General features: G+C 51.5%; 1 protein-coding gene across 5 annotated transcripts in view; it reads right to left on the bottom strand.

Annotated features, from left to right (window-relative positions):
* Positions 1–23,448, bottom strand: part of LOC125926985 (myosin-3) — a 106,701-nt gene extending 83,253 nt beyond the window's left edge. The window contains exons 1-39 of one of the 5 annotated variants that reach the window (XM_049636940.1): positions 23,245–23,448; positions 22,034–22,177; positions 21,436–21,592; positions 20,968–20,995; positions 20,279–20,387; positions 19,065–19,157; positions 18,227–18,290; positions 18,050–18,148; positions 17,140–17,243; positions 16,915–17,053; positions 16,153–16,271; positions 15,920–16,069; positions 15,011–15,181; positions 14,602–14,908; positions 14,416–14,486; positions 13,726–13,813; positions 13,524–13,641; positions 13,001–13,124; positions 12,775–12,911; positions 12,423–12,678; positions 11,987–12,229; positions 11,719–11,895; positions 11,464–11,609; positions 11,293–11,383; positions 10,476–10,865; positions 10,248–10,374; positions 8,766–8,884; positions 8,411–8,607; positions 7,606–7,789; positions 6,765–6,930; positions 6,368–6,492; positions 5,084–5,392; positions 4,760–4,963; positions 4,552–4,677; positions 3,509–3,679; positions 3,317–3,421; positions 3,053–3,148; positions 2,805–2,942; positions 2,013–2,246 (exon numbers count right to left, since the gene is read on the bottom strand). In XM_049636940.1, coding sequence (XP_049492897.1) covers positions 2,220–2,246; positions 2,805–2,942; positions 3,053–3,148; positions 3,317–3,421; positions 3,509–3,679; positions 4,552–4,677; positions 4,760–4,963; positions 5,084–5,392; positions 6,368–6,492; positions 6,765–6,930; positions 7,606–7,789; positions 8,411–8,607; positions 8,766–8,884; positions 10,248–10,374; positions 10,476–10,865; positions 11,293–11,383; positions 11,464–11,609; positions 11,719–11,895; positions 11,987–12,229; positions 12,423–12,678; positions 12,775–12,911; positions 13,001–13,124; positions 13,524–13,641; positions 13,726–13,813; positions 14,416–14,486; positions 14,602–14,908; positions 15,011–15,181; positions 15,920–16,069; positions 16,153–16,271; positions 16,915–17,053; positions 17,140–17,243; positions 18,050–18,148; positions 18,227–18,290; positions 19,065–19,157; positions 20,279–20,387; positions 20,968–20,995; positions 21,436–21,592; positions 22,034–22,177; positions 23,245–23,448 — 5,823 coding nt within the window. In that variant the 3' untranslated portion in view covers positions 2,013–2,219. Of the gene's footprint in view, positions 1–2,012; positions 2,247–2,657; positions 2,943–3,052; positions 3,149–3,316; positions 3,422–3,508; positions 3,680–4,551; positions 4,678–4,759; positions 4,964–5,083; positions 5,393–6,367; positions 6,493–6,764; positions 6,931–7,605; positions 7,790–8,410; positions 8,608–8,765; positions 8,885–10,247; positions 10,375–10,475; positions 10,866–11,292; positions 11,384–11,463; positions 11,610–11,718; positions 11,896–11,986; positions 12,230–12,422; positions 12,679–12,774; positions 12,912–13,000; positions 13,125–13,523; positions 13,642–13,725; positions 13,814–14,415; positions 14,491–14,596; positions 14,909–15,010; positions 15,182–15,919; positions 16,070–16,152; positions 16,272–16,914; positions 17,054–17,139; positions 17,244–18,049; positions 18,149–18,226; positions 18,291–19,064; positions 19,158–20,278; positions 20,388–20,967; positions 20,996–21,435; positions 21,593–22,033; positions 22,178–23,244 lie in introns of those variants that run through there. The other 4 variants (XM_049636939.1, XM_049636938.1, XM_049636936.1 and 1 more) reach the window with 4 other exon arrangements.
* Positions 23,449–25,684: the final 2,236 nt, after the last annotated feature.

Raw genomic sequence — 25,684 nt, 5'->3', positions numbered from 1 at the left:
ATATCGGGTCCTACAGCCCCAGAGGTTTTGAAATTTGTGGCCCCAGTTCTGTGTAGAATGCATCGGGGCCTTGTCTATCAATTGTGAAGTCTGAAGTTCTACAGAATAAGTTTACTTCAAAGATGGCCCTCCCTTCATTCCTTCCCTTCCTCCCTCCCTCTTTTCCTTCCCTCCTTCCTCCCTTCCTTCATTCCTTCCTTCTCTCTTCCTTTCTTGTATTTTAGTATGTATTTCAGAAAACATAATCATAACATCACATTATACCTTGAAAATGAACAAGAACCCCGTGGCACTATCAAATATCCAGTCAATATTCACATTTCACCAACGGGGAGGCGTGTGTGTGTGTGTGTGTGTGTGTGTGTGTGTGTGTGTTGTGTGTATGTCCCTCACAAGGCCGTGCTGAGCACTCGGTGGACGGGTCTGTTAAATATCTTTTAATCTATAGTTCTCCCTCCGTTTCTTTTATGTATTTTTCCTCGTAATTTATTGATTGAGAAAACTGGATTTTTTTTTCAGTTGAGTTCCCCACATCCCGGAGTTTATTGGATCTCGGGTCCCTGTCGCCTACTGTGCGCTTCCATCAGGAGGTGCATAATGTAATGTCCGGTTGTCTGTGTTTTTGCGACACCGGTAGCCACAGTCCATCAGGGGCTCATGATCCATATCACAATTGTGACGTTCCAGTTTTTGCGACTTCTGTATTTACCCGTTTGACAACGAGAGACTGTCTGCTTCCCGGGGCACCCACCTCCCATGGAAGGCCACCTATAAGCAGTCCTTATCACTTCTGAGCGGCTCTGAGCCACCGCCAGCCTTTTGGGCCAGCCTCAGGCCTGGGTCCCCATGGGACCTGTTCCCACCGTGACTTCCTCCCAGCAGCCGCCGCCCCAGAGAGCCATGTCACTTTGTAGTCTCAGTGTTCCCAGAAAGTATTGAAAGCAAGTCAAAGAGACACGGTCTTTGAGACAAAATTCTCTGAAACCACTGACACGTGAAGTCTGACATTGATATTGGCCTTCTTTCTAGTGACGGATCGAGGAGGTGCTAAACTCCATGCTGGGTGCTGAAGGGAACTCCCCGCTGGGCCTTTGATGCCCGCGGAGTCTCTCCTCTTCTAGAATTGGACAGAGAAGGGAACTTGGCAACTCTTTCTGATAAGTTTCATTATGACAAGAAACAGATGATTCCGGGTTGGAAGGAGCTATTGCCAGCAGCAGCTCAGCCAGAGAGTTATAGTGACTTCCTGCCATTTTCCTCTCTCTTAAGGCAAAGGCAGGTTCACCCTGGGTAAAGGGTAAGATTTTCCGTTGTGAGGCTTTGAAATAGTGCAGACAGAGCCAGGGACTCAGTGGTAGATTCAGACTGAGCTCTTGGACAGGCCCAACACCAGCTCCTTCATTTGTGTGTCCCCGATAGTTGGCACAGTGCTTTGCTAGACTCCAGGGGGCCTTCCTGGTAGGCTGTAGACAGGGGACTCTGCCCCTTGCCCTGTAACCCTATTCAACAGGAGACAGGATTTTCCCCGACCTGAACCTTTGTGTCTCCCTCATGTCATATTGAGGGGCAACTCTTTTAACAAACTCCCCCATTTTGCTCCCCCTGCCAAAGCAGTGGTTAATCTAGGAGTATCTTTTCCTTATGATCCAATCTCATATTTAAAAGCAGTCTTGGGGCACCTGGGTGGCTCAGTTGGTTAAGCGGCCGACTTCTGCTCAGGTCACGATGTCGCGATTTGTGGGTTCGAGCCTCACGTGGGGCTCTGTGCTGACAGCTCGGAGCCTGGAGCCTGCTTCCGATTCTGGGGTCTCCCCGCCCCCTCTGCCTCTCCCCTGCTTGTACTCTCTCTCTCTTTCTCTCTCTCCCTCAAAAATAAACATTAAAAAAATTTTTTTAATAGATAGATAAATAAATAAATAAATAAATAAATAAATAATTTAAAAAAAGCAATCTTCCTCTGTTCCCAAATACACACACCAGAGGAGTTTGTCAAGCCATCTGCCTACGGAGATTTCAACATTAGGCATAGAAATCCCCAAGCAATGAACCATTTCCACACAGGGAAGAGAAAACAAACACAATGCTACAGCCTTAAGTTGAAAAGGAAGCAAAGTTTAATGCATGAGAAGAAGCAGCCACATGGGAATTAACTGTAATGGCCAGGAACCATGAAAATACACATTTTGCGTATTTTCTGCCCTGTTCCAGAAGAGAGCTGCTCACTCTTCACTCTCATGGACCACCATCTGGAAAGAGAGTGGGCACTTTGAGTTGCGTCAGACGGCAGAGACACATTGCCTCCTGACCCCTCTCCCCACAAGTGCCAGGGAGTTGCTTGCTTGGGTTTTTCAGGAGGACACAGGATAGTTTTTGGACCTCAGGAGAATACACGACTGCATCCATGGAGGCAGTCACCCCATAGCCTGGGAAACTGGCCCCCAGGGAACAAGCCCCATCCTCAGGGACCTGGTACCCCTGGTTATTTGCCTACAGGTGCAGTGAATGAAGACCAGCGCCAGCAGAGGGCGTCTGAAAGATCTCAGCAGGAAAACGCTCCTTCCTTTTCAGGATGGTGTTTTAGTGCAAACTTGTGTTCCAGTGAGACTCTTCTTAGCTAAATGACTTCAAGCAGACCCCTTGCTTTCCTGTGCCTGAGACTGACCAGTTCTAAAGTAAAGGCTCCTCCAAGGTTGCTTCCTGCTCCAAAGTGTCTGCATCACTGTGGGTTCTTCCCAGGTGCCCCGGAGCCACAACCCTCGCCTACACCTGCCGCTCTCCGTCTAGTGCCCATGGGGACCACTCACCCTGCTGGAGGTGAAGTCGCGGGTCTTGGCGCGAAGCTTGTTGACTTGAGATTCTGCAATATCAGCACGTTCCTCCGCCTCCTCGAGCTCGTGCTGAGCTTTGCGGAATTTGGTGAGATGCGCATTGGCTTGTTCATCCTAAAACCAAAGAGCCCAGGCAGGGAAGGTGAGCGCGCGCCTGTCTCAGAGCTCCCTGCGAGGGACAGGCCAGGCTGCTGTTGGAAAATCACAGTGTGTGTCTGACTTACAGCCTCCTCGGCCTGCCTCTTGTAGGATTTGACTTTCACTTGAAGTTTATCCACCAGATCCTGCAACCTCAGCACGTTCTTCCTGTCCTCTTCACTCTAGAAGCAAGGACACAGCGTGCGGCCAGAGGAGGGGGCAGAGTTGCACGAGGTCTGGCCACTTTCTCTGGGGCACTGGGTTGCTTCCTGTATTCTGGAGCGGGAACCCAGGGCGGTGTTTGCGCTTTGCAGAGAAAACGCTTTGCGGAAATGCTTTCTTTCACTTACCTGGTAGGTTAACTCTTTGACCCGCCGCTCATATTTCCTCAGGCCCTTGACGGACTCTGTGTTCTTCTTCTGCTCCCCTTCGAGCTCAAACTCCAGCTCCCGGATCTGCAGAAACGGGTGGGAAGTTAGTCTGGGGCTGGAGAAGGAGCGGTTGAGGCCAGAGGCTCAACCAGGGCTTCCTCCCACAGGTACCCGCGTCTCCAGTTTCTGGATCTGCTTCTTCCCGCCCTTCAGGGCCAGCTGCTCAGCCTCGTCCAGACGGTGCTGAAGGTCCTTCACCGTCTGCTCCAGGTTCTTCTTCATCCGCTCCAGGTGGGCGCTGGTGTCCTGCTCCTTCTTCAGCTCCTCGGCCATCATGGCCGCCTGCAATTGCATCACACCACGAACCCACCAAGATGCATACAGAGGTCAGGTGCCCTGGAGCTACCCAAGGACCAGAGTCGTGCTAGAGAAAAAGGACGAGGGACAAGGCGGTCCCTGAGTCCACTCTTCCACAATGGAGCATGAGAAGAGCTACACCAAGTACAGGAAGTAACCCGACTAACACAACCTCCGGGGACTGGATGGAAAATGGGCTCTTCCCTTTCTGACGCTGGCCTCCCTGGGACCTTCCTCACCGCCCCAGGAAATTCTTTGCTTCATTATCACCAGCGTGTGTCTTCAAAGGAATCTGAGACCTGCAGAAGACCGGGTCGGTACCCACAGTGCAGGTTTGGGGATAGTGAGCCGAAGGGAAGGTGGGTAGGGAATGGAGGCGTGGGCGAGCAGAAGGGCTGCGGTGGTCCCCACAAGCATCAGGTGGCACTATGAGAGCTGTGTCTGGTGGGGACAAGCCCGCTCAGGCCCAGGCGGCTTCAGGCCAGGCCAGGTGACATTTGGTGAGATAGTGACATCTCAGAGTTTCATTTTCATGTCTGCAACAAGTGAGATGTTGAAGGAGAGAACAGCATACCTGTCTGTGGGCCTTAGAAATAGACTGTAATCCTTTCCAGTCTTTTTTTTTCTTTTCTTTGCCCCATTATTTATCACATTGGCCTTTTAAATGTGCGGAGGGGATGTGCTGAGTCGGATGGAGGGGAGGCAGATTGCAATTTGGGAGCAGAATGCACCCCACGTGTTCCCCCCGGAGAGGCCCCCAGCTGTCTGGTGGGAACTATCTCAGGCTTGGGAGAAGGAGGGGCTTTAATGAAACGCAGATTTGGCCACCACACAGGGACAGCACGGGAGAGCCTTACGTCTGTGATGGCCTTCTTGGCCTTCTCTTCCGCATTCCTGGCGTCCCTGCTGGCATCTTCAACCTCGCTCTGGAGCTGTGTGAGGTCCGTCTCCAGCTTCTTCTTGGTGTGGATGAGGCTGGTATTCTAGGGCGGGGAGGAGGGCCGTGTCACCCGGCGCGGGTCAGGCCCGGGTCTCTTCCCCTCCACCGGCCCGCCCGCCCCTCACCTGGGTGTGAAGCAGCTGCACCCTCTCGTTGGCGTCCAGGAGCTCCTGCTCAGCCAGCTTCCGAGCCCTCTCCGTCTGCTCCAGGGTCGCCCGCAGCTCCTCGACCTCAGCCTGCAGCAGGTTGGCCCTGCGCTCCACCATGGCCAGCTGCTCCTTCAGGTCCTCCTGGCCCCGGAGCGCGTCGTCCAGGTGCAGCTGGGTGTCCTAGGCAGAGAGTAAAGGAAAGGTCTAGTTGGCGTCGAGGCATGAGGGCCACGTGTCTAGTCGACGTCTTTGAGCGCTTGCGGACGGGAGAGGCTTTCCCGCCAACGAGCCGTCCCAAACCTTCAGCTGCCCCTGGACGCTGCGGAGGTGCTTGAGGGTCTCCGCAGCCTGGCGGTTGGCATGGCTCAGCTGGACCTCGATTTCATTCAGGTCCCCCTCCATCTTCTTCTTGATCCTGATGGCCTCGTTCCTGCTGCGCACTTCGGCGTCCAGGGCGCTCTGCATGGTCTCCACTGTCCTCTGGTAGTTTCTCTTCAGCTGCTCAATCTCTTCGTCTTTCTCGGCGATCTTTCTGTCGATTTCTGATTTCACCTGTGTCAGTTCAAGCTGGATTCGGAGGATTTTGGCCTCTTCATGCTCAAGGGCAGCCTTGGGAGAAGAAAAACACAGGAACAGTGCCCGTGAAGGAACAGAGCCTGCTACATCACCCTTTGTGGGGGCATTTCATAACCGTAACTCAACAGCATTCAAAACTATCTTTTAAAAAATTCCCTTTTTAAAGAGCTGGTGAATGGATGAAAAAGATGTGGTTTCTATATACAATGTAATACTACTTGGCAATGAGAAAGAATGAAACCTTGCCATTTGCAACAACGTGGATGGAACTGGAGGGTATTATGCTGAGTGAAATAAGTCAGTCAGACAAGGACAGATATCGAATGTTTTCATGCATATGTGGATCTTGAGAAACTTAACAGAAGTCCATGGGGGAAGGGAGGGGGAAAATAGTTACAGACAGAGAGGGAGGGAGGCAAACCCTAAGAGACTCTTAAATACAGAGAACAAACTGGGCGTTGATGGGAGGGTGGGGGAGAGGGGAAAGTGGGTGATGGGCATTGAGGAGGGCACTCATTGAGATGAACACTGGGTGTTGTATGCAAGTGATGAACCACAGGAATCTACCCTCAAAACCAAAAGCACATGGTATGTTAGCCAATTTGACCATAAATTATATTAAAAATAAATTTAAAAATAAATTAAAAATTTCCTTTTTAACTTCAGTGCAGAAATCATATCTGTTTCACTGCCGTTTGTTTTTTATTATCTGATCAAACAGTAATAGCATTTAAATCAGCCTATCCCTTAGGAGCATAAAGCGCCTTATGGATGCTTTAAATTCATCTAAGATTCTGCAAGATCTCACTTTTAGACCTATCTTAATGTAATGATTTTTCCCCAATAAATCCAAGATAGTCCACAGGGGTTGTTTCATGCCGGCAGACAGGAAAGGAGCCGGCATCAGGAAGGTGGCTTGGCAGAGATGGGAAGGGTGACACGGGGCGAGGCCAGCGGGCATCCCTGGTGGGAGCTGTCCCCACGGCTGCCTGCCCGGTGTCTGCTCACCTCCGCTTCCTCAAGAGCCAGCTGGATGTCTGCCTTTTCCAGTTCGATCTGCTTCCTTGATTTCTCCAGTTCGTGGATGGTCTTCCCATTTTCAGCGATTTGCTCCGTGAGATCTGCTATCTCCTCTGCAAAGAAATCAGTTTGGGTTTGCACGTGAGCGCCTCCCCACAAGCACCTGCGGGAGGCCCTGTAACCAGCCCGTCCTGGTTCTAAGGTGGCTGTTTCCCAGAGACAAGACAGCGGACAGACAGACAAGAGCTCCTCAGTCACCCCAGCGGGTGACGAGCACTTTCTGGACATGCTCAGAAGGACGCGCGAGCAGGGATTTGCGTCCCGAAGCCATGCCCGCCCCGGTGACAGCACCAAGGCAGACGGCAGGCTGTCTAGAGCTGCTTACGCTCCAAATTCTTGTTCTCTCGCCTCACGGTTTCCAGTTGATCCAAGGCTTCCTCATAGGCATTTTTCAGTTTGAAGAGCTCGGTGCTCAAGGACCGGGACTCCTTCAGAGATGCCTCCAGCTCTGTCTGGCTCTCCTCGCACTTGGTTTTCCATTCGGCTAGCACCTGGAACGCAGGCATGGAAGGGGTCCCCTTCCTCAGCTCTTCTCCAAGCCCCGAACTAAACAGAAGCGTGCAGGTAGCTAAGCCTAAAAGTGCGGCTTCACTCAATACCATCTCTTGCCTTAGTTCCTTGTTCCTGATTATCTGACTGATGGAGATTTCCTCCCACAAATATACCCGAGATCAGTAACATATCAGCAACGGTTGCCATGTCTAAAAAGCCCATGGATCCTTTGAGAAGGAATTCTCTGCCCTTTTCTTAATATGAGAATGGCCCTGAACTTCTAAAGATTTCCTTAAAACTTCGGTTCAAGTCAACCTTCGTGTCCTACTAAAAGAGAGGCTTCCAGAGAGCCTCCCAAAGGGACCCGAGTTAGATTCCCTTGTGTCAGCACCCCCAGACACACCAGCAGTGTGGGGAGCGGAGACGTATGGAACGGAACAACACTGTAGCAACTGGTTTGTCTCCCCCGACAATGCTCGAGAGGGGCCTCCACCCCCAACCCATGCCCGTTTCATTTTACACAGGGGGAAAAGCCAGCCCGGTGAAGTTCAGGACTTGCCCAAGGTCGCGCTGCCGGTCGGGCCGATCAGGACTGGGACCCAGCCTCCTCCTCCCAGGACTGCAAGGGAGTCCCCAGCACCAAGCGTGCAGCTTGCATGGCGCTGACCCCACACCTTGTCAAAGTTCCTCTGCTTCTTGTCCAGAGCGGCGGCCATGGAGTTGGCCCTTTCAACGTCGACCATCAGGTCCTCGACCTCTCCCTGCAGCCTCTGCTTGGTCTTCTCCAAGGAGGCGCACTTAGCATTCACTGCCTCAACCTGTTCCTCAGAGTCTTGAAGGCGCTGAGCAAGTTTTTTCCTTAAAGAATACGAAAGAGAAGCAGATGCTATTTAAATCTCAATCCTCCTGAACAGCACTATTCATCAAGTCGGAAGCACTCATCTGTGTGACTGAAACAGCCGCCTGTTTTCATAAGCCCAGGAGAATTTCCTGTCTGCTAAAGCACAGTGATCAGTAACCTGCCTTGTGTCTAACCAAGATCAAGGTTGTTTGTCTTCATGAAATGTGCTGCTGCCAGGTCCCTCCAATGGCACACGCAGTGCCACGTTAAAAGATGTTAAGAGAGGTGAGGGAAGGGGCGCCTGGGTAGCTCAGTCGGTTGAGCGTCTGACTTCGGCTCAGCTCATGATCTCGCGGGCTGGGAGTTCGAGCCCCGCGACGGGCTCCGTGCTGACAGCTCGGAGCCTGGAGCCTGCTTCGGATTCTGTGTCTCCCTCCCTCTCTCTCTCTGCCCCTCCCCTGCTTGCATTCTGTTTCTCTCTCTCTCTAAAATAAATAAACATACAAAAGAAAAAAGAGGTGAGGGAACACCTAGTAATGCAACAAAACCATTCCCAAGTACATAGTTCAAAAGTCAGTGCCCTCTGTCAGTATCATTTGAGAGTTCTCATTCCTCTAAAGGCAAATGGAGTTGCGTACTTGGCCTCCTCCAGCTCCTCTGTGCGCTGGATGGCGTCCGTCTCGTATTTGGTCCTCCACTGGGCCACCTCGCTGTTGGCCTTGGACAGCGCCCTCTGCAGCTCGGCCTTGCCCTCCTGCTCCTCCTCGTACTGTTCCCGTAGCAGGTCACAGTCGTGGCGGGAGGACTGCAGGGCGTGGGCCAGCGCGTTCTTGGCCTGCAAGAGTCAAGGAAGAGGAGAGCCCCCGGTGGATTAGCATTTTGGTGTCTTGCACCGTGACCCTGCTACCATCGCCTCCTGAGTCAAGTTGCTGTGTTTTCCCACAGGTGGTAATGGAAGAGGAGATCAAGGAAGCACTCCCTTGGATTTCCTACCTTACTTTCTTCCTCTAACTGCCTCTTGAGCTCCTCTATTTGCTGGGTAAATGCTTGCTTGCTCCTGGAAAGTTGGGACACTATGCTTTCCTTTTCTTCCAGTTGACGACTCAGCTCACCTGTGTCCAGAAGGAGATATTTTCATTGTATTCACTTTTTCATTCATTCATTCATTCATTCATTCATTCATCAAGTTCCTGCTATGTGTAAGGCACTGTGCTAAGATCTGGGGAGAGACTAAATGAGCAGGTGTGGTCCTTTCTTGGGGGAGAAGAGAGGTGTCCATGAAAAGGAAACCAAAGACACAACTGATAAGATATTGTTTTAAACTCCTAGAAGCTTGGAGTGACTTTTGCCAATAAAACCCATTGAGAACGATTGTAAATTTAAACATTACCACCTAGGGGCACCTGTGTGGCTCAGTCAGTTAAGCATCCAACTTCGGCTCCAGTCATGATCTCACAGTTCTTGGGTTCAAGCCCCACATCGGGCTCTGTGCTGACAGCAGAGTCTGGAGCCTGCTTAGAATTCTGTGTCTCCCTCTTTCTCTGCCCCCCCCCCCCCCCCCGCCCCAACTTGCACTCTCTCCCTCTCTCTCTCCCAAAGATAAATAAAACATTTAAAAAAAACAACCATTACCACCTAAAAATGCCCATCAGACCTTCCAGTGGCTGGTGTTTCCAGCTGTTTATTGGTTTGCCATGAAAGAGAACTAATGCTTTCTTAGGACTTTACAGCTAGTAATTTGAGGTTAGACTCTTGGGTAAAGGTGGTAGGTTGAGGTTTCTATGCTTCTGCGGAGGGAAGAGGGGAGAGTTGGGGGGGTGGGTGGAGAGGCCTTATGACTCCAGAGGTGAATTCCCAAGAAATTCCCAAGGTTATTATAGAAAGTGGCAACTAAGCCTCTCTTCTTCCCTGTGTTGGTCGTGGCTGCTAGCAAAGGGTTGACTGATTCACCGGGATGATGGGCTGGAGGAGCAGGGCTGGGGGCAGGGCACATTTCCTAGGTGAAAGCCCCAGATAATGTTTCCCTGTATTTCCACTACTACCCAGCAGGAGCCTATCCAAACCGGCTGTGTTTCTTGATCTATTGTCTGAAACACTTGACTCCATACCACATATCTGAATTCGTGCGTGGCAAGATATAGAAGAGCCAAGAGCCTTATTTCTAGTCCTGTTTCTGACATTTAGATCCTTCTTGATGCAAGGTATTATTGGTGTTGAAAGAGCTTGAACCAGGTGATGTTCTGGATCCCTTCTCATTCTGGTCTGCTTTTCTTCACCCCTGTTTTTACTGAACACTCAATGGTGCACCCCCTTCGTGATATTTTGAATGATCCCTTTTTTGTTATTCTAATGGCTTTTCTCTGATAATATGCTTTCCTAGAGGTTCTCCCCACACAGTGCTGCCCTTTCCTGTCGACCAGTCGCCCCCCACCATAGGCGACCAGAAGGCGTGGCCCCTCCCATCCCATCGCTCACCAGCCTCCGTCTGCAGACGGGACTTCTGTGTGGCCAGCTCGCTCATGCTCCTTTGAATTTCCTCGTTCTTGCCCCTGGCCTCGCTTAACTGATCCTCCAGAGTTCGGCATATTTTATCTAGATTGGCCTAAAGGATTGAGAAGGGGGAGAGAACCAAGTCCGTATTCAGACCACAAAGACCCAGAGGCGGCTCTCCGCAAAAGCACTGGGCCCGTCCTGCCAGAGCACCTTCGATTTAGACACGCTCTCCACATTGCTGGCCAGGTCGTCGATCTCCATCTTCAACTCGCTCTTCTCCTTCTCCAACTTCTGCTTGACCCTCTGTAGGTTGTCTATCTGCTCCCCCAGCTCGGCCATGCTGTCCGCGTGCTTCTTCCTCAGGGTGGCCGCCGTGGCTTCGTGCTGCAGGGTGGCCTCCTCCAGGTCCCTGCGCATCTTCTGGAACTCGGCCTCCCGCTTCTTGTTCAGCTCGATCTGGGTGGAGGTGACGCCTCCCGCCTCCTCCAGCCTCTCGCTCAGCTCCTCCAGTTCCCGGGCGTAGTCGCTGCGCTGCTTCTCTGTCTTTGCACGGGTTGCCCGCTCTGCCTCAATCTCTTCTTCCAGTTCCTCAATCCGAGCCTGTGGAGGGCAGCCATTCACCCATGGGCAGTCGGTCCCTAGAGTGACTCACCCTGCATGTCAAGCATGGGCTAGTTTCCGTTCTCATTAGATAAACCAAAGTTTAAGCTTCTCCTATAGGAGGAAATGTTGCTCATTTCCTTTAATACAAGTTTTTCCTGCCCCAGCGTGGTCATTACCTCTGCAGTGACCAACCCAGGATATTGTCCCTTCAACTACATGTTGACCCCAAACACCTTTGTTATGTATTTTATTTTAAACTATGGAAAAATTGCTCATCGCTGCTGGGTCAGCCTAGCAGAAAGGCAACCAATGAGGCGGGCATTCCTGTGGTCCTGCCCACCTGCTCGCAATGGCTTACAGCAGGCAGCACCCAGCCTACGGTGGGCGACCTTCATGTGAAAGAAAAGTCCAGGATTCCTCCTACCTGTAGCTCTTTGATCTTCTTCTGAAACTGGAGGCCCAGAGTCTGCTCATCTTCCATTTTGCTCTGCAGCTGACTGTATTCGAAATCCTTCCTGTGGAGGGAAATGTAGAATGCGTGAAGACAGAACAGCCAGAGGCTTGGAAGACTGAAAGCAGTGGTTTTAGGACCTACTTCTTGAGCCTTTCATCCAGCTGCTGCTTATCACTCTCCAGATCTAATATGGACTCTTGGGCAAGCTTCAAGTCTCCCTCCAGCTTCCTTTTGTTCCTTTCCAGATCTACACGGAGCTTCTTTTCTTGTTCTAGGGAGCTTTCCAGCTGAAAAGGACACCATATCCTTTTGAAAACAAATGCTCTGCACCAGAGGATTTGGGGGGTTCTTCCAACCCTGAAGTTCTGGGACTCCCAATTAGTACTATTTCCTTACATCATCGACTTGCTGCTCCAATTTGCTCTTGATTTTGCTCAGAGAGTTGACTTTGTCCTCTTCGGCTTGGAGGTCATCCAGGGTCTGCTGGTGGGCCTCTTGGAGGGCCTTCTTCTCCCTGGTCAGCTTTGCAATGGTTTCATCCAACCCAGCAAGTTCTTCAGTAAGGTTTTTAACCTAAGAAGAGGCCACAAGCAATTAGAAGAAGAAATGAAGTCTGGTTCGCAAGGACTACACGAAGATGGAAAGACCCACGGAGAGAGAGTACCTTGTTCTCTGTGGCATGCTTCTCCTTTTCAACCTTGGCCAGGGTCAGCTCAAGGTCATCGATGTCTTTCTTGAGCTCTGAACACTCGTCCTCCAGTTTCCTCTTCTTGGCCGTCAGCTCGGCGTTGATCTCCTCCTCATCCTCAGCTCTCTCAGTCACCTCCTTGATCTTGGCCTCCAGCTGGAATTTGGCTTTGATCAGCTGGTCACACCTTTCCTCTGCATCCAACAAGTTTTCACTTTCCTTAAAAAAAAAAAAAAAAGAATCATGACTTCCTTTGATGAGATAAGGTTTGTGACATTTCCAGCACCTTGGTATACATGAAGTCCTTTATGAAGCACCCCAACTAAAAATCAAAAATCCCACCCCAAGTCCAGTTTTTCTAAATAATCAAATCTACAAGAAAAGTTAAAAAAAAAAAATTCTAGACACGCACAGCTTGCACTTGGAGCTGTAGGTCATTCTTCTCTTGTACTAGAGTCACCAATTTTTCCTCCAGTTCCTTCCTCTTCGCCTCTGACTTGGCGAGTTCGTCTTTGGTTTTCTGAAACTCCTCCTTCATGGTGGCCATCTCCTTCTCGGTCTCTGCGCTCTTGAGGAGGGGCTTGATCTTGAAGAAGAGTTTCATCCAGGGCCAGTGCTTGACGTTCATGAAGGCGCGGACGTTGTACTGGATACAGAAGATGGACTCCCTGAAAAGAAAACATCGATTATTTCCAGGAGAGAGCCCCCCCGCCCACCGCTGCCTTCCCCATAGGGCTCATGCTTGAACAGAGACCCTCCTCGACCTTCTCTGCACCATCTTCTGGAATTCCACACGCATGAGAAACCCCCTGCACACCGCTTGTGTCCGGGTGATCAGTTTGGCCAGGCGGTCATCCCGCATTTCTTCCAGCGTTCCCAGCAAGCCAGCCTTGAAGAACACCTTCCGGGGGAGAAGGATGATATGAGTCTGTGTGCTGGAGAAGTCTAAAAGGGACTATGGGCCAGCATCTGTCAGAAGCGAGGCATTACCTTGGTATGCCCAAATTTGTACTGAGTGTGGTCAATATCGATGGATGCCAGAAGCTTCTCACAAGCCTTCTTGCTGTCGATGAATTGTCCCTCAGGGATTGCGCTGGCATTCAGCACTCGGTATCTGCCATTGTAGATACAGGGACAATCATAGACCATCAGCAAAGACGTAAACCTTGGAGACCAGCTAGTTTGGGCCTCTCTCCTAATAGGCAAGAAGGCCAAGGTCCAGAGAGGGAAAGAAACTCGCACACAGTCACACTGCTGGGTGATGGCCTTTAATCCAAGCCTCCTGATTCTCAGGGAAGGTTTTTTTCTGCCATATTGGATATCAGACAAGCTCTTGAGAAAACATGGAAGAAAGAAGTGCATACATACTTGGCCAGGAGGTACGTCAATCATTTTACCTGAAACTCTGTACCTGCTCTGTTGAAACGGGCCTTTTCATACCAGTATTTCTCCCTCTCAAATCCCAGCATCTACACACCTCAGCAAGAAGCGTATATGACATTTTATCACACACCTTTGCTTAAAATCTCCATACAGAATCCTATTTGGGAATCCCTTCCTGCAAATGCGGATGCCCTCCAGGACACCATTACACCGCAGCTGGTGCAGTACAAGGCTGTGTTCCATGGCCCCTGAGAAGAGAGGTGAGAAACATCAGCTTCACGCAGGATCTCCTGGAAACTGGGCACCATTTACAGCACCAGCAGGTGTCTTACCTGGAGTTTTGGTTTCATTGGGAATTATACAGCGCACAAAGTGAGGATGAGTCGTTCTTAAATTTGACATCAACTTGTTGAGGTTTTCCTAAAAGAAAAAGACTACATTTGACAGGCTGCTGTAGGCTTTTACAGAGACAGAGATATATTGTAATGAAAAATGAGGCATCTATTTTGAACTTACCATGAATTGTAAAGGACGAAATCTTTTAACTCTTTCTTTGAATACCCCAATGGCTAGAGGTGCAGGCAAGTAACCAATAACAATAGCCTTTTGCTTCACAGTGAGCTGGAGACTAACCATGAACAAAATGCTCTCTAAAATCAATTCCAGAAATGCGTCTGGCTCCACAGGGAGCTTGGGATGCTATTGCCTGTGTCCTTTTGGCAACTTGGAAGGTTTGTGCTGAGGACTCACCCCCTAGGCCATCTAGCCCAACTCCTTGCTGTACAAAGTGATAATGAAATTCTGGACCCACATTTGTTACACCTCATTTACATATTTGTATATTTATATAATTATTATATTATTATAGGTTCATATTTTATCAAACTGCCACTCAGCTCCCCGAGTAACAGCAATCAGATTGAGACCACATTACTATTCTTGAATAAACCAAGGTTGTCTCCATTGCTCATTTTGCAATCGCTTAAACCAACTGCAAGCAAATAAACTTGTATTTTTCTTACCCTGAAGAGGGCAGACACAGTTTGGAAAGAAGAACCCTTCTTCTTGGCAACTTTCTTCTTTCCACTGTCAGCTGAAAGACATAAAAGATGGCGCACACTCTTATCAGATCTACAGGGATCTTTTGGGCCTGTGAACTGAGGCACAGGAGACAGCATGGACACAAGGCGCTCTGTGGAGTCTCTTACCATCTGCCGTAGCAAAGGTGGCGTAGAGGTGTGCCAGGAGCCTGTTGGAGGACTTCTGGTATAAGCCGACCACGGTCTCGTTCAGCGGGTCCTTGTTCTTCTCCAGCCAGCCCGAGACACTGTAGTCCACAGTGCCTGCATAGTGGATCAGCGAGAAGTGCGCCTCAGCCCTGCCCTTGACCACCTTGGGCTTCTGGAAGTTGCTGGACTTGCCCAGGTGCTGGTCGTACAGCTTGTTCTTGAAAGAGGTGTCTGTGGCCTTGGGGAACATGCACTCCTCCTCCAGGATGGAGAAGATGCCCATAGGCTGGATTAAAGCAAAGCAAAATGCGTGTGAGGTACATGTGAGCTGCAGCAGTGAGCCGCAGAGTAGACAAGACGAGGTTACTGAGTGGACAGATCAGGACACCTTCTCAATGAGCTCAATGCAGGCAGCCAGGTCCATCCCGAAGTCGATGAACGTCCACTCGATGCCCTCCTTCTTGTACTCCTCCTGCTCCAGCACGAACATGTGGTGGTTGAAGAACTGTTGCAGCTTCTCGTTGGTGAAGTTGATGCACAGCTGCTCCAGGCTGTTGTACTGATGCCAAAATACAGAGTTCACATGCAAAGTTAGACGTCGAAAACCAAAGACCCATCAGCCTCCCTCTTCACTGCCTCAGGCTCTGCTAACTCATTCACTCCCCCCCCACCCCCGACACGGGCATGTTCTTCAGGGTCTAGCCCAGATCACATCTCCTCCTTGGAGACTTCTCTTAACTTCCAGCTAGAAGGTGTTTCTCTGTCCCCCGAGTCCCCATGGTCGGGATCTCTCCTGTGCACCAAGCACGGTCTGCTTATTTTGTAGTTACTCTTAGGTGCACAGTACATACCTTCTGTTTTCCTCTACAAACTACAAGCTCATCTTTCATTCGCCAGCATGCCTTGTGTCTCTTGTAGACACAAAATATATGCTCTCACGGATGGCTATATGAGAACCTAGAACAGCAGGGTATTTATGTGAAAATCCCGTGACTGGCTTATCAACTTCTCTATGTGGCTGGCTCTTCCTATGCCAATAATTGCATTTGAGTTCTTTCTTTTATCCACTTCACAATGTCTTTTATAAAATTCCACTTACCACGCATCTCCTCCTCTCTTGAAATTATACAGCCCCCCACCCCACAAAGTACTTCTCTTCTACCTGATCCACCCTACGGTGCCCTACAGGGTGTGCTGCTCTGACAGGTTGCTCACCTCAACCTGTTCCCTCTAGGATCATCATGACCAGTCCCTCCACACACAGCCATGTGAAGACATGAGCACTGGGAACACAAACCTCAAAGATCTCAAAGCCCGCAATGTCCAAAACACCAATGAAGTGTTGTCTTGGCAGCTTTGTGTCCAGTTGTTGGTTGATGCGAGTGACCATCCACAAGAACAGCTTTTCATAAACTGATTTGGAAAGGGCATTCACAGCATGGTGGACCTGTTAGAGGAAAGGTCACTGGGGTTGGAAGGTGACGGCCGTCGGGTGCCTGTGTCTCTCCCAGCCTCTAAGCAGCCACTTACCTGATCCACGGTTTGACCTTTGGTAACATACTCATTCCCAACTTTCACTCTGGGGAAGCACAAAGCCTTCAGGAGGTCCGAAGAGTTCAGGCCCATCAGATAGGCTGTTTTGTCGGCCACTGCCAGGAAAAGAAAGACAGAGGGTCACCCGTCAGGCTTGGCAAAGTAGAGGAACCACTCTGAAAATCATCCAGATGTTTCAAAGCTTGGTGAAGGTTGTCTTGTTTTATGTTCCATATCTTTATATTTTTAAAAAACGTTTATTTATTTTTGAGAGACAGAGCATGAGTGGGGGAGGGGCAGAGAGAGAAAGACACGCACACAGAATCCGAGCAGGCTCCAGGCTCTGAGCTGTCAGCACAGAGCCCGATATGGGGCTCAAACCCACATACTATGAGATCATGACCTGAGCCAAAGTCGGATGCTCAAACAACTGAGCCACCCAGGCGCCCATGTTCCATATCTTTAAACTGCTGGTATGTGGCCAACGGAAGCCAAGTCACTCAGAGGATATGATAGCTTTTATGAAAAGGTAGGACTGGGTTCCGGAAAGCCCCGGTCATGTCTCATTGCCTCGGAAACAAGCCCATTCCAGTGATTCAGCAAATGGGGATGGTAACACTAGGCATCAGAGCCCCAGAGAGGTCCACCTCTCCAGGTGGAAGAAGGATTAATTGCTTTCAAACGAGGCACCAAATGATCTCCACGGACCCCCCCCCCCCCCCCAGCTCGGGCTTATGTCCTGTTGTGGTGATTTTGTACCTTCGGTGCCGTCAGGCTCTGCCTGCTCTTCCCGCTGCTTTTGCTTGAACTTCATGTTCCCATAGTGCATCACGGCACCCGTCAGCTTGTAGAGTCCAGACTTCTCTTCTGGGGTGAAGCCCAGGATGTCGATGGCGCTCTGGCATTCAAAGAACAGCATGTTAGTCCGCGGACCCTCGTGATGGAGGAGGGGCAGCCCGCACGTATTGCCTCTGTTTTACTTACGTCGGTAGCCAACAGCTCCTCTGCGTCATCAATGCTGGCCACCAGGATTTCACCCTGGCTGATGAATGGGTAGTCATAAGGGTTGGTTGTAATAAGGAGCAGCTCTGAAATGACAGATTCAAAATCAAGAGGTCCCCCAGGTGCAAAGAAAACATCCACCCAGTGGATTTGATCTCCTGGATTCTGGGCTGAGGTTCTCACTGCTAGAGCCCAAATTGAGCTTAGAGTTAGAAATCTCTTCAACAGCTTCCCACTACTCAGGCTGTGGCTGACCATTTAAAGTCCAGGGAAGACTTTGCAGCCTGCCCAGGCAATGTAGATTAGGAGCCCGAGAGAGCATTAGAGTTCTCTTGCCTTGCACATGAATGGTGCATATCAGTGTAGGTTGGGAAAATTTAATACAGAAAACTGGCTTAGTGGGGGTCAGGAGAGGAGCCCCCATGGAGGGGAAGCACAGGTGGTTTTCCAAACCCCTTGAAAGGCTGCAGCGTGTTTCCAGGCTTGGGACCAGAAGGCGGGCCAAGTACAGCCAATGAGCAAAGACCCTGCTCACCTAAGCCTCTGTTGGGTGTGGAACAAGGGGCCAGGTGAAAATCCTGTCCTGGTGCCTCGAGGTATTTGGGGAGAGGTTGGGTCCTACGTCAGGACACTAGGGGGCGCGGAAGGACAATTAAATGCCTAGTTGTTGAGAAGGTGTTTTTGGAACCAGTGCTAAATCCAGTCATGGTTTCATCTTGTTCCTGTCCACTGGATTCTGGTTTTTTGTTTTTTGTTTTTTTCCAAATTGACACATCACTGTCAAAATAGCCTCATCTATTCCTAAAACAAACTTCTTCCGTTGGCTACCTAGTCCCCTATATACAGGTGCAACTTTCCTTGGTCAGGTGACGCCAGAGCCCAGACGCCTCACCTATGAGCTCAGGCTTCTTGTTTGAAAGAATCTGATAGAAGATGTGGTAGCTTCTCTCAGCCTTCAGCTGGAAGGTCACTCTTGATTTTTCCAGCAGATCTATGAACACAAACATGGCACTGTTTTCCAAACCGGCCCCACCACCCCGAGCCGCCATCCTGTCCGTAATCTACTTACAAGTTTCAATATCTGCAGAGGCCAGCTTCCCGGTGGTTCCAAAATGGATTCGGATGAACTTGCCCTATGGGAGGTGGGGCGAGGAAGAGACACCAATGTCTAAGCGGTTGCAAATGTTCCCGCTAGTCTCTTGGGCAGTGTGAACAGGAGCTTTATTTCCCTACCTAAAATTAAGTATGTCTCCTTCTCCCTTCGCTGTCCATTTTGAGGGCCCCCTTTCTTCCATGCCCTTTGCTCCACATTTCCTCCAAACGGCCCCCACCCCATCCAGTCATAAGGTAACAGAGTGATTTTTTTTTCAAGATGCAAATCAAACCATATCACTTCCCTGCTTACAGAATCCCTCAGTAGCTTCCTGAATAAAATCCAACCCCCTTCTTGTGGCCTCCACATGACCAGACCTCTGTCTTCCTCTTCCCCCACCTCTTGGGACCTACCTCCTGCCCACCTTGCTGCCACCATGAGAACTCTCTCGGGTCCCTTGACTACATAAGGTCTCCCCCCGCCCCAGAGTGTGCTTGCTTTTCCCTTTGTCCTTCCTCATCCTGCAGATCTTGGGGTTCATGGGCCAGTACCCCCACCCCTGATCCCTTTTCTACCATTCCTGTCTTAAGGAGATCCTGCCCCCAGTCACTCCATCACACACCCCATTTGTGGAGCTTTTCATGAAGGCATCATTATCTAAAATGGTCTGGTTGCTGTGTTCCATTCCATCGTTGCCTGTCTCCCCCCCCCCCCCCCCCCCCACACACACAGCCTGTTGCCTCCGAGAGGACAGGAAGATTGCCCGTCCTGAGGGCCCCAGAGAAAACCCCAGCTGAACTGAACTCAGACTCACAAAGCGAGATGAGTTGTCGTTCCTCACGGTTTTGGCATTCCCAAAAGCCTCCAGCAATGGGTTGGCGCTGATGATTTGGTCTTCCAGCGTCCCCTAATGCAAGGAATCGCGGGGAGGAAGAAGCCGCGAGGGACGGGGGAACCACTCCCTGGCCCTGTCACTCCCACCCACCCTTGCTGTCCAGGGCAGAGCCCACCCCTCCTTGACTTTTCCAGTTCAAGTACCGACAAATCCTCAACATGGCCCACTTCACACCCTCTTGCTGTTTTGTAATACAGTGAAACCTTGGGTTGCGAGTAACTTGTTTTGTGAGTGTTCCGAAAGACAAGCAAACACTTCTAATAAATTTTAACTTGATAAATGAGCAGTGTCTTGCAATACAAGTAGTACATGATGCTCAAAGTCACATGATCCCAACTGAGCCAATGGTTCTCGAAACTCACTTTGATAACATGAGTGCTTTGGATTACAAGCCTGTTTCTCCAACGAACTCTGCTCGCAAACCAAGGTTTTACCGTCCTTGGGTACACTTGGGTGTCTTGATGTAAAATTCCCATAATGCTTCATTCAGTCCCTCGGTTCTTCAGTTAGTTGGGTCATCTGCATTCATTTTGTACTATTGTCATCTGTTTGTTTGGAAAAGCACGTGTGGCTACAGTTTTCCTAAACTGGTGCATGTGATTCTGCCATAAAAAGAAAAAGCTCTCCTGGCACCTGGGTGGCTCAGTCAGTTAAACCTACTTTGGCTCAGGTCATGATCTCTCGGTCTGTGAGTTCGCGGTCTGTGAATTCGAGCCCCGTGTCGGGCTCTGTGCTGACAGCTCAGAGCCTGGAGCCTGCTTTGGATTCTGTGTCTCCCTCTCTCTCTGTCCTCCCCCACTTGTGCTCTCTCTCTCTCTCTCAAAAAGAAATAAACATTTAAAAGATCAATAAAGAAAAAAAGAAAAAAAGAAAAAGCTCTCTGGGCTGCTCCCCAAATGACCTTCCTTAGTTAAGCCTTACATCCCTGTTTCGTAGGAAATCACAGGATCTGGTCGTGTAAGCTTGACCCCACACTGGGTTGTCTGCAGTCACGGGCTCTCTGAGGACTTCAAGTCTGAGCCTGCCCTCCTTGCCTTGAAGAGAGGGGAGTGTGGCCTCCTCACACCCCTCGCTGTGAGGCTGAGACCACGGTCACAAGCAGAAGCAGGGCAAACCCCTCCCCTTCCCTATACCTTCATCTTGGAGTCCTTCTTCTTGGCCAGGTCTCCAGTAGCCGCAATTGTTGCAAAGTACTGGATGACCCTTTTGGTGTTCACAGTCTTCCCTGCCCCGGATTCTCCGCTATTTGTTGTGACCCAAAGAGAGAGAGAGAAAGAAACACGTCCTGTAGGTATAAACTGCCTCCCCAAGATGTCACACAGAGGCCTGGACATACCCCTGAGCCACAGCGGACGCACACCTACTAGACCAATGTGAGAAACTACTCAGAAAGGCAGAGGCCCCAGGGAAGCCTCATCACTTCTGAGCTGCCCCAGCGGTGGGCGATCCCAGTTTCCTGAGACCTTGCACATACCCTCTTGCCCATCACCATCTCCATCTTTTTATCACAGACTCTGCTTTAGGTACTTTCTATTTAAAAAAAATTTGTTTAGGCTTCTTTACTTATTTTGAGAGAGACAGAATGTGCAGGGAAGGGACATAGGGAGAGGGAGAGAGAGAATCCCAAGCAGGCTCTGCACTGTCAGTGCAGAGCCCGATGCAGGGCCCGAACCCATGAACCGTGAGATCATGACCTGAGCTGAAATCAAGAGTCAGACACTTAACCGACTGAGCCATCCAGGAGCCCCCTTTCTAATCCACAGAGCAAACAGCACCTTTGCCTCCTGCATTGGAGACAAAGAGCCACAGCTATGACACTTACGTGATCAGAATGGACTGGTTTTCACGGTCTGCAGGAGGAGAAAATAAAATAGAGTTGATGGCGGCAGAAAGAACTTCCCCATTTTGTCAGGCGGTCCAGGTTCACTACGCCGGTCCTCTTGCCTGTAGCATTCTGTGTGGTCCCAGGGGTGGCTCCAAGAGCCTCCTCTTTGACAGTAAGACTCAGAGGGTAAGGCTCTGCTTCAAACCAGCCAGTGACTTCTCATCTAACCAGGCCGGACCACATGACATTGGCAATCTTTATTTTCACCCCGTAAACATGTCGGTTTCATAGGCTTTACGCAATGCTTGCATTCAACCCAAACTCTCTAGCAGGGCCCCTGCAAGGCCCTAAAAGATCTGGACCCTTTCAGCCTAAGTCCCTCTACCCTCCTCTCTTCGTGCTGGAGGGTACAGGCTGGCCCTCCATTCCAGCGCCACCCCCATCCCCCCCCCTCTGGAGACGCACCTGTCAGCATGAACTGATAGGCGTTGTCGGAGATGGAGAAGATGTGGGGCGGGGCCTCCTGGCGCTTCTTGCCTCGGTAGCCCTCCACCACCTCGGGGTTGTACACCGGCAGCCACTTGTAGGGGTTGACGGTGACGCAGAAGAGGCCCGAGTAGGTCTGTGGGAGTGTAAAAACGGGGTGTGTGTGTGTGTGTGTGTGTGTGTGCGCGCGTGAAAGCCTTTGCTTTTATTATTATCTCACTTTCCTTACGCTAAACTTGTACAGGAGAGATTGATTTCTCTTCAGCAATGGGGCAGATGACTGAGAGAGGGGAGCCGCTGGCCCTCCGGCAAATGACCCTGCCCAGACCTGGAGCTCAGCCTGGCTTTCCTGCCCCTGCCTTCCCTCCCTGATACAGCCTCTCTTCCCAGTCCCCTCTTCCTCTGTCACCTGCTGTCTGTCTCTAACCCCTTCCCTCATCCTCTCCTCCCATTTCCCCTCTTTTGTTGGACAGCTGAGTCAAACACTAGGCTTTCTGATGCTGTTACCCACACAAATGTCCCCACCTGCCCCCACCCCCCAGCACCATCAGATGCCCCAGGAAGTGTGGGCACTCACATAGATCATCCAGGAGGTGTACCGGTCCTTGAGGTTGTACAGCACGGCTGGCTCGTTCAGGTGCGTCAGCATGGCCATGTCCTCGATCCGGTCGAACTTGGGGGGGTTCATTGCATACACGTCCTCGGGTTTGACCACCAGGGTCTGCGTGGGAAGAGGTACAAGGACTACCTGGGGTCCGCTGTGTGTGTTTCCCCCTGCAGGTATCTGTCTGGATCCCACAAAGAGCCTGGATCCCAAGGGGCAAGCCCTGGGGAAAAGGCCCCTCTGACAGCGGGAGAAGATGGGGCAGTGACAGCACGTGATTGTTTCTGTCACTCAGGGATTGTGCCTTTTGCTCTCTGCAATGGTCCCATCTCTGGGCAAGGCTGGCAGGCGGGCAACCTGCCTTCTCCTGGCCTCAAGCAGGGATCTACTGAAACCACCCCATGCAACTAGCCCTCCTTGGGACGGGTCCAGACCATCTTGGTTATGTCTGGCTTTCCCCTTCCCTGCTGCCTCGCAGACCCACTCTCAGCTTCGCCACCTGCCACATCCCAAGAGCCACCCTCCCGGAGCCCCGGTGCATGGTGGCATCGAAGGGCAATTCTCACTGCCTGTTTTCTTCACCCCGACCCACTGACACTATTTCTTCTTCTCTTTCAGATTTTCTTGTTCTTCTTTTAATTTTCTTTTAAACTTTTCTCGGAACATTTCCAGATTCTTCTGGTCTCGATTCCAGAAAGTAGTGAAGTCCAGAATTTCTCCAAGCACCCCCACAATGTTCTGGGCCAGAATGTAATAGGCCACATAGAGGGAGGCTGCCTTTTCACATGGCGCCTGTGTGGTCTACTAGGACCCCCTACCCGTTTCCCATACTTCATACTTTCCGTGCTTCCTCAGATGGCTACCACTAGAAGGAAATAGGGAAACCCAGGCTACCAAGCAAGAGTGTTTTACTAAAGGAGATCTTCTCACAGTTGGACTCCCAACCCCACACCCCTGCGTTGCCCCTAGAGTGCTGTGAACATCAGCAAAGGCTCCTGAACGCGAATCGCTTTAACCAGCCACAACCGGGATCTTCGCCCACCCTGCAGCCTGAGGCCAGCGTTACTAGGCTTTCTCAGAGGACACCAGGGAAGCCCTGTGGGCGCGGGCAGGGGCACAGATGCTGGGACCCCAGGGACCGACAGAGGGCCCAGTGGCCTGCAGGGGGCGTGCGCAAGGCTTACCCGGTTGTCTTCGGTTTCCACCGTGACCTTCCCATCCTGAGTACTCTTAATTCTCCCCTTGGCGTATTCCTCCTTTGAGTCGACCACAAAGCAGTAGGTTTTGGCATCAAAGGGCTGGTTCTGAGCCTCGATCCTCTCCTTTTCCGACTTCCGGAGGAAAGGAGCGGCGATGCCGAACACTTCCATCTCAGTGTCACTACTCATGGTGTCACTGGAAGGCGGACCAGCAGGTGAGCCCTGGTGGGGACCCCACCCCGTTCCAGGCCCGAGTCCCTGCGGTCACTCCCCGGGGCTCCACCCACGGAACCCCAGGGCTGCGAAAATCAAATGTGCACATATTTGCCCGGTGGGTTCTCTGCACAAAATGCACAGAGCACAGGAAATCCAGGCTCCTGACTAGTTGAGGCTTGGATGGGAAGGGGCCCCAGGGCCGAGTGCAGCTCTCTGCACCTCACTTTCCTCTTCTGCGAAGCCCAGGTGGTGCCGAGGGAAACTTGTCAAATAAACGCCATTCTTCAAAGGCAGGGTGCTAAGTGGCAGATCGCTAAGGAATTTGGGGGCCGTTTGGATTCAAGGTGCTCTCTCCTCACACAAGGAAGCCTCTGCTTCCTTCGGTTGCTAAGACTACAAGTGGCGTCAGATGCCAGCATCCTTCTGGAAGTTTCCTCTCCAGCCTAAGTTGTGCTTGTCTGAGCCCTCTTGGCTCTGAGCCCTCAAGGCCACTGGGAGGCAGGAGAAACTGGTAACCTTGAATTACCTGGAGCCTTCCAACCTCAGAGGGACTGGACCTTTCTTACCTGGAGAGTCACACCCACAGGAAGGCAGCAGGAAGCAGCAGCCGTGGAAAACCTGACCTGCAATAAATACGCAAAAGGCAAAGTCAGGGCACGTGGGAGCATCCGGTTCAGCTTTGAAACGGCTCTCTGTGGGATAACTAAGTAAGACTAACAGACAAATGACTTAGGAAGGGCCTTGGCCCAGAGGCAGCTGGAGGAGCAGGTGGGACGTGACCCACAAGCAAGCCATTAAGGCAGTAAAAACCCAGGCTGCCCCCAAATCTGGCTGCTATCAGCAGGGCCTGCCATTCAGAACTGGGCAGGAAGGTCGTAATCCCTGTTAGGAAGCTTCTGGTTCCCGCAGGGGCAGGTCTCCTAGACTTCGATGAGCAGACAAGATTCCCTGACATTGGCTCCCGGCCGCACAGCCGGCGTGGGCTTGAGGGGACAGGGCACCGGACAGACACACAGCCCAGGTGGGCCAGGTGAGGGCAGGGAAGGCGCTGCGTCCCGCCAGCCGTCTGCACGGATCAGAGACGCCAGGGGAGTACAGCGAGCCATGACGGACAGGCCACGGTCCACGGCGTGTGCAGCGGGTTCCTGCCCAAGAGGGCGCTCGACGACGACGAGGTCAAGGGGAGAGAGCGGAGGTGGAAGGAGGGCCTGAAGGCCCCCTGCTTCGGTGGCTTGCTGGAGGCAGAGGCGGATGGCCACTTGGCCCAGAGAGATCCAGCTCCACATCTAACTGATTTCTTACCAAAGCCAGGCAGGGCCCGCACCAGCGCCCAGCCACTCGGAGTCGGTGTCCCCCGGGGACGCAGAGTTGAAAAGGGCCCCCAAGAGGGGCGCTGTGACTTACCTCCGCCCGGGGAGAGAGGGAGCTACAGAGGGGCTGCTGCCTCCTGGGCTTTTATAGGCCCCCCGCCAAGCCCACGGCTCAGCCCTTCTCTATATTTGGAAAGAGAGTGACCGACACCACAGGCCGAGAACCAGCTCCTTCCTCACGTTTTTTTTGGTCGTTGCCAAGGGACAGGTATATATAGAAATGAGCGGGATCCGTCACCATTTTCCAGCTGTGGAGGTTGGAAGTTTGAGATGCCTTTCTCTGAGCTTGGGGCTGGCACGGCCTCACCCGTGGGGATGTAAGTGGCCGTCTGGCTGCAGAGGGCCCCGTCCACAGGCGGCTGGCGCTTGGCGGTCAGGGCGAGCCGGGCCCTGAGGCCAGAGTGCAGCCCATCCCACCGCGGGGCAAAGGGGACGAAAACTTAAATCCTCTGGGAATTGTGAGCAAGACTTTTGTCACAACACAGGGCTGGGACAAGGCTGTGCGACGGTAGAGTTTGTGCCGGGAACAATACCAACAACAACACCCATAATAGTAACTCCTCCGTCACCTCCCCCCTGCTGCTTTCACCGTGTAACTTTCTGCCTTATTAGGATCATTTTTAACTTAATCCTTTTTGAAACCCCAGTAGGACCACCAAGTACATGAATTCCAGGGAGCTATTCTGGCCCCAGTATTCTCAGCAACAGCTGCTTAAGGACCCGCTGTTATTAAGATATATTACTAATCGGGGAGGACCAGCTGCTGGCCTGGGTGGGGGGCATGGGGGAGCAGTAGGGCCTGCAGAGAGGGGGGGCGCAGGGGGCTGTCTGACACATGC

Source organism: Panthera uncia, chromosome E1 (genome assembly GCF_023721935.1).
Source record: "Panthera uncia isolate 11264 chromosome E1, Puncia_PCG_1.0, whole genome shotgun sequence".
In the NCBI taxonomy this organism is placed as follows: domain Eukaryota; kingdom Metazoa; phylum Chordata; class Mammalia; order Carnivora; family Felidae; genus Panthera; species Panthera uncia.
This window is presented reverse-complemented; position numbering and strand designations above follow the sequence as displayed.